The 14,096-nt window shown below is 37.4% G+C and overlaps 1 protein-coding gene across 1 annotated transcript in view; it reads right to left on the reverse strand.

Annotated features, from left to right (window-relative positions):
• LOC111060163 overlaps positions 1 to 14,096 on the reverse strand; it is a 119,017-nt gene that overhangs the window by 84,940 nt on the left and 19,981 nt on the right. The window contains exon 5 of the mRNA XM_039441131.1: positions 5,968 to 6,354. Within this exon, the coding sequence (XP_039297065.1) occupies positions 5,968 to 6,354 (387 nt within the window). The remainder of the gene's footprint in view (positions 1 to 5,967; positions 6,355 to 14,096) is intronic.

Genomic DNA, 14,096 nt, shown 5'->3' on the forward strand with positions numbered 1-14,096 from the left:
ATTAAAAACTTTAAAACAGAACAATGGTTTCACGCAGTTAACCAACGCATCATCAGCTGTACAGCCATGGTTCTGTTTAAAGTTTTTAATAAATTTTTAGTGAAATTTGACAATATCTTTGTTTTCTTATTATAATAACAGATTTACTAACGCATCTTAAATATACTAACTGACACGATCTATCCAGGAATGGATAGAGAGATTGGATATTGGAAGATGCTTCTTAAAAAAGTCAATCTATTGAAAACTTCATCAGCCAGATATTCCAACAGAAAAACTATAAAACTAATAAATAAGTTTCCAAAAAGTCCTAATGCTTAAATGACAGAAAGAACATAATACGATTTCTAGTGTCAACAACGTTTCTATAGTATTAACATATTGATACCATTTTTTACAGTAGATGAAACCAGTGCACTTTTAAACCATACCAAAATGATTAGCTATCACAAACAATTATTTTGTAAGTTTGATAAGTTAAGGAAATTTTTTTTGCTGAGGGTGATGCCCACATGAGCTCTAGGCTTGTGCATGGGTAATGAGGCGGATGATAATGAGAAATTAATGAACCTACAGTTTTAGGTAGGTTTCAAACCACCGGATAATTTATTAAAAATTGAAACCATGAAGAGAAACGGCTGTCTTAACCCGAGTTATTACCAGTTGTTATTTATGTAGCTTTAAACAAACCAAATTTTAAATCATAACCTCAACTAGGCTTACAAAAAAAATCCAAAACATTCAAAACACTACTTAAACTAAAATCCGATCTCAATATTACCAGTTGTTATTTATGTAGCCTTAAACAAAACAAATTTTATATCATAACCTCAACTAGGCCTACAAAAAAAACCAAAACATTAAAAACACTACTTAAACTAAAATCCGATCTCAAGCTAATATAAATTCAAATTTTACTAAATTATTATAATACCAAACAATAAATAGTCGAATGCGTTCATAGACATAATGAACCAGTTTTCTTTTCAAAATTAATAGTCTACTTGAAAACTAAAGAAAAATAGTCAGTCACTGGATTCAAAAAGTAGGCAATAAAATTTTCATATTTGAAACGTTCAAGTAATGAATTATTATCTTAATTGACACCTGATTCATAAAAAATATGAATCTTTAACTACCACTGATACTCAGCTGTAGTCATCACAGATGCTACAGGTTCAGAATCACCATACATGATACAGTATCAAAACACATGATACAGTATCAAAACACATGATACAGTATCAAAACACATGATACAGTATCAAAACACATGATACAGTATCAAAACACATGATACAGTATCATCTCAACTTGATACACAAAACCATAATTTGATACAGAACTTTCAAACTTAGAATAAATTCTACAAACCATGGCATATCTTCAACTATTGTATCTTTCGTGACGACTAGCAAGTAACCCGTGCTCCGCAAGGGTCCAATTAAAAACTTGACCTACAGAAATCTTGAAGAATTCAAAATAGGCCTATAACCATCCTCGGTAATTAAGAATCTATAATGCAAAATGTCAAGTTAATGAGTTGAGTAGTTGAGACGTGATGATGCGTCATTCGTGAATTTCCTATCCCCTACGTGTATAAGCCAGTTCTTTCCTTTATTATTTTACAGATTGATCAGGGTTAGGTGGGCCGTCCAATTGAACCGATTTCGTCCGAACTAGCATCGGCCGAAAACAACCGAACGATCCCCCAACAAAGAAAGCTATAGATGCTCGTCCTTTGCAACAGGTTCATACGTCCGTGCACGGCTGTCTCCGGCCGATCAAGTTTTCGATCCGAATTGAATGGGATTTTCCGGCTCTATCCGTCCGAATTCGAGCTGAGACAACATCATCCTAACCTCAACATTGTTTCACAGTCTTGTTTGTTTTTGTTTTTACTTTGCTTGCCCTATTACCATAGGTAAGGAAAGTATTGCTTACCGAAAAAAATTAAGGTACCCCAATTTCTAAATTCTATACGTTTCAAGGTCCCCTGAGTCCAAAAAGTGGTTTTTGGGTATTGGTCTGTATATATATATATATATATATATATATATATATATATATATATATATATATATATATATGTGTGTGTGTGTGTGTGTGTGTGTGTGGTGTGTGTGTGTGTGTGTGTGTGTGTGTGTGTGTGTGTGTGTGTGTGTGTGTGTGTGTGGTGTGTGTGTGTGTGTATGAGTGTCTGTGTACACGATATCTCATCACCCATTCAACGGAATGACTTGAAATTTGGAACGTAGAGTCCTTACAATATAAGGATCCGACACGAACAATTTCGATCAAATGCAATTCAAGATGGCGGCTAAAATGGCGAAAATGTTGTCATAAACAGGGTTTTTCGCGATTTTCTCAAAAACGGCTCCAACGATTTTGATTTAATTCATACCTAAATAGTTATTGATAAGCTCTATCAACTGATACAAGTCCCATATCTGTAAAAATTTCAGGAGCTCCGCCCCATCTATGCAAAGTTTGATATTAGATTCCCAATTATCAGGCTTCATATACAATTTAAACATAAAATTTGGAGTGGAAAAGATTGAGCATGAAAATCTCTACAATTAATGTTCAGCAACATTTTCACCTAAAATTGAAAATAAGCTCGAAATTCGAGAAAATGTGATTATCCAATCGCAAACTGTTGGCAACTGTTGATTCTATCAAATCATTCACTATGGAGAGATAGCAGACCTCATGTGTGTCTCCAGCGTTATTGCCCTGTCACCAGCTGGCTCAAATCTTTGAATAGTAGACTTGAGATGCGCGAGAACACTAGCGTCAGGTGATCATTCTCATAACGGCAAGGAAAGTTGTGTGAGTGCGCCACACCAGATTTTTTGAACTTGTATTGATTCATAAATCTTTTTTTATTATGTTTGTGAGTAAACACACACAGAAGAATGACTTTGCCTACTAACTAGCTTGCCACTTCACTTTCTGGCAACCAGCCAACTACTCAACTAGACTGACGAAAACGGTTCCAATGGACGACCATTGTAATATTACATTTTTTCTCGATTGGAATCGAATCTTCAATTCGAGAGTTTTATACTTTATAGTAAATATCAGAGTAATCGATTACGGACAACTTTTTGACTGAGAATTTATTATCGTAAATGATTGTGTTGCATATTCCATGGTGTCACCGAGGCTGGGTTGACAGAATTAACAGATAAATGGTTTATTTAAATAGAGATGATATATAAAAATTTAAAATAATAGTTTCAAAATAAAGTTTTATTGAGAACAAATATAAAATGTGAATTCTAAACTTGTAATTTATAATTTTTTTGGTGACGTGTCCGTAACATCGACACTGAAGAAGCTTTGCTCTGTTCCTGGTAGCTAGGTTTTTCCTGTGCCTTCTCTCTAAAACTTATGGCTGGCTATGTGTGTTGTAATTTGTGCTCTCTGAATATTTTTCTGTTTAAGTGAATTTATTAATGTTTTAAATTGAGTTTTAAACAGTTTATAGTGTTCTATTTTGTCTGTATATTGTTTATTGTGTATACAAGCCAATAGCCATTGTGTTTTCAACTATATAAACTGGATAAGTATTTAGCTCGTAGTGACTTTAGATGCTTGAGTGTGTAAGATATTGTTCTTTGTGTATTTGTGAAGTATATTGCCAAAATTCTTCTGAAGATTATAAGTTCATTTGCTCTAAAAACTGGATTTCTCATTCATAGGCGATAGATCCATTCATAGTTTATCAAGAATCTATTACATTGGAGCCGATAACTATCCTTAGGTTAATAGGTGTGAAATGCTATCCAACCGATTTAGGAAAAATTGGTAGCACGGCACCATGTTTGGCCGGCAGATTCGTCCGATCCAAAGTTGAACACGGTTACCCTAATTTCATATCCCCTATGTGTATAAGACAATTCTTTCCTTTATTATATTATTTATACATAGATAAACAATAACAAGATATGCCATGGTTTGTAGAATTCATTCAAAGTTTGCAAGTATTGTATCGAATTATTGCACAATATTTGTTTGATTTTTTATGATTCTGCTGTTATAAAATTTTGTAATTATTAGTTAAATTTAACTTTCTGCATTATTTCGAAATACTAGGTTTTTCTTTTACTGTTTTGCAACTCTCACCAGCGGGCAAAGATTTTCTTTTTGCTGGTGATGCCTAGATTTTATATTCTATTTCAATTTTATTCAAGTATATGTATGAGTAATTATGCTTATTTATTTATATTTTAAATGATATGTCATATTATAAAGATTTTGTAATATGTTTTGAATATTCTAATTGGCAATAAATGAAATGAATTATGGTGTTGTGTATCAAGTTGAGATGATACTGTATCATGCGTGGTCATAGAGATACCTTATCATCATACCTAAGAAGATAAGTTTGCAAGTTTCGTATCAAATTATGGTGCTGTGTATCAAGTTGAGATGATACTGTATCATGCGTGGTCATAGAGATACCTTATCATCATACCTAAGAAGATAAGTTTGCAAGTTTCGTATCAAATTATGGTGTTGTGTATAAAGTTGTATCATGCGTGGTCATAGAGATACCTTATCATCATACCTAAGAAGATAAGTTTGCAAGTTTCGTATCAAATTATGGTGCTGTGTATCAAGTTGAGATGATACTGTATCATGCGTGGTCATAGAGATACCTTATCATCATACCTAAGAAGATAAGTTTGCAAGTTTCGTATCAAATTATGGTGTTGTGTATAAAGTTGTATCATGCGTGGTCATAGAGATACCTTATCATCATACCTAAGAAGATAAGTTTGCAAGTTTCGTATCAAATTATGGTGTTGTGTATAAAGTTGTATCATGCGTGGTCATAGAGATACCTTATCATCATACCTAAGAAGATAAGTTTGCAAGTTTCGTATCAAATTATGGTGTTGTGTATAAAGTTGAGTTGATACTGTATCATGCGTGGTCATAGAGATACCTTATCATCATACCTAAGAAGATAAGTTTGCAAGTTTCGTATCAAATTATGGTGCTGTGTATCAAGTTGAGATGATACTGTATCATGCGTGGTCATAGAGATACCTTATCATCATACCTAAGAAGATAAGTTTGCAAGTTTCGTATCAAATTATGGTGCTGTGTATCAAGTTGAGATGATACTGTATCATGCGTGGTCATAGAGATACCTTATCATCATACCTAAGAAGATAAGTTTGCAAGTTTCGTATCAAATTATGGTGTTGTGTATAAAGTTGTATCATGCGTGGTCATAGAGATACCTTATCATCATACCTAAGAAGATAAGTTTGCAAGTTTCGTATCAAATTATGGTGTTGTGTATAAAGTTGTATCATGCGTGGTCATAGAGATACCTTATCATCATACCTAAGAAGATAAGTTTGCAAGTTTCGTATCAAATTATGGTGTTGTGTATCAAGTTGAGATGATACTGTATCATGTGTTTTGATACTGTATTATTGCCTCCTACCTTGACTGAGTTTCTCCCGTTGCAGCTTGTTAGCCCTGGCCTGTGCGGCTTGGAGGGCCTCGAACTGCTGTTGCCTGTACAGGCCACTCGGCCGGCCGACCGGTCGTTTGCCACCTGGTGGCCTGGAGTTCATCGCCGCAGCAGCGGCGTTGCCAGCTTGTGCAGCCGCTGCTGCCAGTGCCGACGCTGTAGACGGTTTGGGCAGGGCACCCTCGGTCAATACCCAATTCTTTTTGCCGTTAACAAATACCTGAACAAAAAGACAGTAATTAATCATTATTTTCACTATTTATTAATTATGAAAACAATTATAGTCAATTAATGAAAACAATACAAAAACTTGTAGTACCTAAGAACTTGAAAATGACCTATGGTCAACTAGTCGTTGAAATATTTCAAAGTTTTAATAAAGGGTCCTACAATTTTTTATTAGTTTAAACTTTGGGAGATATCTTCTTATTGTATCTTTTTTCTATGATATTCTGCATGGACTGACTGACCTCCCTGATATCTTGCGGCCGAAAATGCAGTTCGCAGATGAGCGCCGTATATGCCAACTGTTGCGATCCCTGGCACAAGTTGCGCGCCCACCGCTTGAATATCAACGGATTCGGCGGCGGCTTGAAGAACCGCATCTCACCACCGCTAGTTGCGCCACTGCCAGCTCCAGCGCTAGTAGTCACCGACTTCCCACCGCTAGTTGCGCCGCTCCCCGCTCCAGCGCTAGTAGTCACCGACTTCCCACCGCTAGTTGCGCCGCTCCCCGCTGCAGAGCTAGTAGTCGACTTGCAGCCGCTCACAAAGCACTTGTACATCGGACCGCTGGCGCCGTCTGAGGATGGTTTAGCCGGCTTTGTGACTTGTGCCTGCTGCTGCCGCTGTTGTTCCTGCAAAACGGAAAAAGATTAGCCTACATAAAAATTGTGTTCACTAATACAATCAAGATATTACAAGAGAAATTAATGTATTACAAGAGAAATTAATGTATTACAAGAGAAATTAATGTATTACAAGAGAAATATATCTTTAATGTCTACCAAGTGAAAACCCACCAACAAAAAGCCATATAATACTACCGTTATAATGTCCAACAGATTCATAGAACATAGATTAAAGTTACTGAGATATTGCAATTATTCAAATGCTAATGAATTAATAATAATAATTGTTATTGAACGAAAATCCAAATTGAATGCTGTAAATCACCCCGAAGACTTCTGCTACTGCAAATATTGACAACAGGGTAAACAGCTAGATGGAAATTCAATGAGCGCTACTATTCAAAAATTATTTATCAGCCCGGGAATCGAACCCAGTACCTCCAAATTAAATGCTGTAATTCACCGCGAAGACTTCTGCTACTGCAAATATAGACAACAGGGTAAACAGTTAGATGGAAATTCAATGAGCGCTACTATTCAAAAATTATTTATCAGCCCGGGAATCGAACCCAGTACCTCCAAATTAAATGCTGTAATTCACCCCGAAGACTTCTGCTACTGCAAATATAGACAACAGGGTAAACAGTTAGATGGAAATTCAATGAGCGCTACTATTCAAAAATTATTTATCAGCCCGGGAATCGAACCCAGTACCTCCAAATTAAATGCTGTAATTCACCCCGAAGACTTCTGCTACTGCAAATATTGACAACAGGGTAAACAGTTAGATGGAAATTCAATGAGCGCTACTATTCAAAAATTATTTATCAGCCCGGGAATCGAACCCAGTACCTCCAAATTAAATGCTGTAATTCACCGCGAAGACTTCTGCTACTGCAAATATTGACAACAGGGTAAACAGTTAGATGGAAATTCAATGAGCGCTACTATTCAAAAATTATTTATCAGCCCGGGAATCGAACCCAGTACCTCCAAATTAAATGCTGTAATTCACCGCGAAGACTTCTGCTACTGCAAATATTGACAACAGGGTAAACAGTTAGATGGAAATTCAATGAGCGCTACTATTCAAAAATTATTTATCAGCCCGGGAATCGAACCCAGTACCTCCAAATTAAATGCTGTAATTCACCGCGAAGACTTCTGCTACTGCAAATATTGACAACAGGGTAAACAGTTAGATGGAAATTCAATGAGCGCTACTATTCAAAAATTATTTATCAGCCCGGGAATCGAACCCAGTACCTCCAAATTAAATGCTGTAATTCACCGCGAAGACTTCTGCTACTGCAAATATAGACAACAGGGTAAACAGCTAGATGGAAATTCAATGAGCGCTACTATTCAAAAATTATTTATCAGCCCGGGAATCGAACCCAGTACCTCCAAATTAAATGCTGTAATTCACCCCGAAGACTTCTGCTACTGCAAATATTGACAACAGGGTAAACAGTTAGATGGAAATTCAATGAGCGCTACTATTCAAAAATTATTTATCAGCCCGGGAATCGAACCCAGTACCTCCAAATTAAATGCTGTAATTCACCCCGAAGACTTCTGCTACTGCAAATATAGACAACAGGGTAAACAGCTAGATGGAAATTCAATGAGCGCTACTATTCAAAAATTATTTATCAGCCCGGGAATCGAACCCAGTACCTCCAAATTAAATGCTGTAATTCACCCCGAAGACTTCTGCTACTGCAAATATAGACAACAGGGTAAACAGTTAGATGGAAATTCAATGAGCGCTACTATTCAAAAATTATTTATCAGCCCGGGAATCGAACCCAGTACCTCCAAATTAAATGCTGTAATTCACCGCGAAGACTTCTGCTACTGCAAATATTGACAACAGGGTAAACAGCTAGATGGAAATTCAATGAGCGCTACTATTCAAAAATTATTTATCAGCCCGGGAATCGAACCCAGTACCTCCAAATTAAATGCTGTAATTCACCGCGAAGACTTCTGCTACTGCAAATATTGACAACAGGGTAAACAGTTAGATGGAAATTCAATGAGCGCTACTATTCAAAAATTATTTATCAGCCCGGGAATCGAACCCAGTACCTCCAAATTAAATGCTGTAATTCACCGCGAAGACTTCTGCTACTGCAAATATAGACAACAGGGTAAACAGTTAGATGGAAATTCAATGAGCGCTACTATTCAAAAATTATTTATCAGCCCGGGAATCGAACCCAGTACCTCCAAATTAAATGCTGTAATTCACCCCGAAGACTTCTGCTACTGCAAATATTGACAACAGGGTAAACAGTTAGATGGAAATTCAATGAGCGCTACTATTCAAAAATTATTTATCAGCCCGGGAATCGAACCCAGTACCTCCAAATTAAATGCTGTAATTCACCCCGAAGACTTCTGCTACTGCAAATATAGACAACAGGGTAAACAGTTAGATGGAAATTCAATGAGCGCTACTATTCAAAAATTATTTATCAGCCCGGGAATCGAACCCAGTACCTCCAAATTAAATGCTGTAATTCACCCCGAAGACTTCTGCTACTGCAAATATAGACAACAGGGTAAACAGTTAGATGGAAATTCAATGAGCGCTACTATTCAAAAATTATTTATCAGCCCGGGAATCGAACCCAGTACCTCCAAATTAAATGCTGTAATTCACCCCGAAGACTTCTGCTACTGCAAATATTGACAACAGGGTAAACAGTTAGATGGAAATTCAATGAGCGCTACTATTCAAAAATTATTTATCAGCCCGGGAATCGAACCCAGTACCTCCAAATTAAATGCTGTAATTCACCCCGAAGACTTCTGCTACTGCAAATATAGACAACAGGGTAAACAGTTAGATGGAAATTCAATGAGCGCTACTATTCAAAAATTATTTATCAGCCCGGGAATCGAACCCAGTACCTCCAAATTAAATGCTGTAATTCACCGCGAAGACTTCTGCTACTGCAAATATTGACAACAGGGTAAACAGTTAGATGGAAATTCAATGAGCGCTACTATTCAAAAATTATTTATCAGCCCGGGAATCGAACCCAGTACCTCCAAATTAAATGCTGTAATTCACCGCGAAGACTTCTGCTACTGCAAATATTGACAACAGGGTAAACAGTTAGATGGAAATTCAATGAGCGCTACTATTCAAAAATTATTTATCAGCCCGGGAATCGAACCCAGTACCTCCAAATTAAATGCTGTAATTCACCGCGAAGACTTCTGCTACTGCAAATATTGACAACAGGGTAAACAGTTAGATGGAAATTCAATGAGCGCTACTATTCAAAAATTATTTATCAGCCCGGGAATCGAACCCAGTACCTCCAAATTAAATGCTGTAATTCACCGCGAAGACTTCTGCTACTGCAAATATTGACAACAGGGTAAACAGTTAGATGGAAATTCAATGAGCGCTACTATTCAAAAATTATTTATCAGCCCGGGAATCGAACCCAGTACCTCCAAATTAAATGCTGTAATTCACCGCGAAGACTTCTGCTACTGCAAATATTGACAACAGGGTAAACAGTTAGATGGAAATTCAATGAGCGCTACTATTCAAAAATTATTTATCAGCCCGGGAATCGAACCCAGTACCTCCAAATTAAATGCTGTAATTCACCGCGAAGACTTCTGCTACTGCAAATATAGACAACAGGGTAAACAGTTAGATGGAAATTCAATGAGCGCTACTATTCAAAAATTATTTATCAGCCCGGGAATCGAACCCAGTACCTCCAAATTAAATGCTGTAATTCACCGCGAAGACTTCTGCTACTGCAAATATTGACAACAGGGTAAACAGTTAGATGGAAATTCAATGAGCGCTACTATTCAAAAATTATTTATCAGCCCGGGAATCGAACCCAGTACCTCCAAATTAAATGCTGTAATTCACCGCGAAGACTTCTGCTACTGCAAATATAGACAACAGGGTAAACAGTTAGATGGAAATTCAATGAGCGCTACTATTCAAAAATTATTTATCAGCCCGGGAATCGAACCCAGTACCTCCAAATTAAATGCTGTAATTCACCGCGAAGACTTCTGCTACTGCAAATATTGACAACAGGGTAAACAGTTAGATGGAAATTCAATGAGCGCTACTATTCAAAAATTATTTATCAGCCCGGGAATCGAACCCAGTACCTCCAAATTAAATGCTGTAATTCACCGCGAAGACTTCTGCTACTGCAAATATTGACAACAGGGTAAACAGTTAGATGGAAATTCAATGAGCGCTACTATTCAAAAATTATTTATCAGCCCGGGAATCGAACCCAGTACCTCCAAATTAAATGCTGTAATTCACCCCGAAGACTTCTGCTACTGCAAATATAGACAACAGGGTAAACAGTTAGATGGAAATTCAATGAGCGCTACTATTCAAAAATTATTTATCAGCCCGGGAATCGAACCCAGTACCTCCAAATTAAATGCTGTAATTCACCCCGAAGACTTCTGCTACTGCAAATATTGACAACAGGGTAAACAGTTAGATGGAAATTCAATGAGCGCTACTATTCAAAAATTATTTATCAGCCCGGGAATCGAACCCAGTACCTCCAAATTAAATGCTGTAATTCACCGCGAAGACTTCTGCTACTGCAAATATAGACAACAGGGTAAACAGTTAGATGGAAATTCAATGAGCGCTACTATTCAAAAATTATTTATCAGCCCGGGAATCGAACCCAGTACCTCCAAATTAAATGCTGTAATTCACCCCGAAGACTTCTGCTACTGCAAATATAGACAACAGGGTAAACAGTTAGATGGAAATTCAATGAGCGCTACTATTCAAAAATTATTTATCAGCCCGGGAATCGAACCCAGTACCTCCAAATTAAATGCTGTAATTCACCCCGAAGACTTCTGCTACTGCAAATATTGACAACAGGGTAAACAGTTAGATGGAAATTCAATGAGCGCTACTATTCAAAAATTATTTATCAGCCCGGGAATCGAACCCAGTACCTCCAAATTAAATGCTGTAATTCACCCCGAAGACTTCTGCTACTGCAAATATAGACAACAGGGTAAACAGTTAGATGGAAATTCAATGAGCGCTACTATTCAAAAATTATTTATCAGCCCGGGAATCGAACCCAGTACCTCCAAATTAAATGCTGTAATTCACCCCGAAGACTTCTGCTACTGCAAATATTGACAACAGGGTAAACAGTTAGATGGAAATTCAATGAGCGCTACTATTCAAAAATTATTTATCAGCCCGGGAATCGAACCCAGTACCTCCAAATTAAATGCTGTAATTCACCCCGAAGACTTCTGCTACTGCAAATATTGACAACAGGGTAAACAGTTAGATGGAAATTCAATGAGCGCTACTATTCAAAAATTATTTATCAGCCCGGGAATCGAACCCAGTACCTCCAAATTAAATGCTGTAATTCACCGCGAAGACTTCTGCTACTGCAAATATAGACAACAGGGTAAACAGTTAGATGGAAATTCAATGAGCGCTACTATTCAAAAATTATTTATCAGCCCGGGAATCGAACCCAGTACCTCCAAATTAAATGCTGTAATTCACCGCGAAGACTTCTGCTACTGCAAATATTGACAACAGGGTAAACAGTTAGATGGAAATTCAATGAGCGCTACTATTCAAAAATTATTTATCAGCCCGGGAATCGAACCCAGTACCTCCAAATTAAATGCTGTAATTCACCCCGAAGACTTCTGCTACTGCAAATATTGACAACAGGGTAAACAGTTAGATGGAAATTCAATGAGCGCTACTATTCAAAAATTATTTATCAGCCCGGGAATCGAACCCAGTACCTCCAAATTAAATGCTGTAATTCACCGCGAAGACTTCTGCTACTGCAAATATTGACAACAGGGTAAACAGTTAGATGGAAATTCAATGAGCGCTACTATTCAAAAATTATTTATCAGCCCGGGAATCGAACCCAGTACCTCCAAATTAAATGCTGTAATTCACCCCGAAGACTTCTGCTACTGCAAATATAGACAACAGGGTAAACAGCTAGATGGAAATTCAATGAGCGCTACTATTCAAAAATTATTTATCAGCCCGGGAATCGAACCCAGTACCTCCAAATTAAATGCTGTAATTCACCCCGAAGACTTCTGCTACTGCAAATATAGACAACAGGGTAAACAGTTAGATGGAAATTCAATGAGCGCTACTATTCAAAAATTATTTATCAGCCCGGGAATCGAACCCAGTACCTCCAAATTAAATGCTGTAATTCACCCCGAAGACTTCTGCTACTGCAAATATAGACAACAGGGTAAACAGCTAGATGGAAATTCAATGAGCGCTACTATTCAAAAATTATTTATCAGCCCGGGAATCGAACCCAGTACCTCCAAATTAAATGCTGTAATTCACCCCGAAGACTTCTGCTACTGCAAATATTGACAACAGGGTAAACAGTTAGATGGAAATTCAATGAGCGCTACTATTCAAAAATTATTTATCAGCCCGGGAATCGAACCCAGTACCTCCAAATTAAATGCTGTAATTCACCCCGAAGACTTCTGCTACTGCAAATATAGACAACAGGGTAAACAGTTAGATGGAAATTCAATGAGCGCTACTATTCAAAAATTATTTATCAGCCCGGGAATCGAACCCAGTACCTCCAAATTAAATGCTGTAATTCACCGCGAAGACTTCTGCTACTGCAAATATAGACAACAGGGTAAACAGTTAGATGGAAATTCAATGAGCGCTACTATTCAAAAATTATTTATCAGCCCGGGAATCGAACCCAGTACCTCCAAATTAAATGCTGTAATTCACCCCGAAGACTTCTGCTACTGCAAATATAGACAACAGGGTAAACAGTTAGATGGAAATTCAATGAGCGCTACTATTCAAAAATTATTTATCAGCCCGGGAATCGAACCCAGTACCTCCAAATTAAATGCTGTAATTCACCGCGAAGACTTCTGCTACTGCAAATATTGACAACAGGGTAAACAGTTAGATGGAAATTCAATGAGCGCTACTATTCAAAAATTATTTATCAGCCCGGGAATCGAACCCAGTACCTCCAAATTAAATGCTGTAATTCACCCCGAAGACTTCTGCTACTGCAAATATTGACAACAGGGTAAACAGTTAGATGGAAATTCAATGAGCGCTACTATTCAAAAATTATTTATCAGCCCGGGAATCGAACCCAGTACCTCCAAATTAAATGCTGTAATTCACCCCGAAGACTTCTGCTACTGCAAATATTGACAACAGGGTAAACAGTTAGATGGAAATTCAATGAGCGCTACTATTCAAAAATTATTTATCAGCCCGGGAATCGAACCCAGTACCTCCAAATTAAATGCTGTAATTCACCGCGAAGACTTCTGCTACTGCAAATATTGACAACAGGGTAAACAGTTAGATGGAAATTCAATGAGCGCTACTATTCAAAAATTATTTATCAGCCCGGGAATCGAACCCAGTACCTCCAAATTAAATGCTGTAATTCACCCCGAAGACTTCTGCTACTGCAAATATTGACAACAGGGTAAACAGTTAGATGGAAATTCAATGAGCGCTACTATTCAAAAATTATTTATCAGCCCGGGAATCGAACCCAGTACCTCCAAATTAAATGCTGTAATTCACCGCGAAGACTTCTGCTACTGCAAATATAGACAACAGGGTAAACAGTTAGATGGAAATTCAATGAGCGCTACTATTCAAAAATTATTTATCAGCCCGGGAATCGAACCCA

This window comes from Nilaparvata lugens, chromosome 14 (genome assembly GCF_014356525.2).
Source record: "Nilaparvata lugens isolate BPH chromosome 14, ASM1435652v1, whole genome shotgun sequence".
Lineage (NCBI taxonomy): Eukaryota > Metazoa > Arthropoda > Insecta > Hemiptera > Delphacidae > Nilaparvata > Nilaparvata lugens.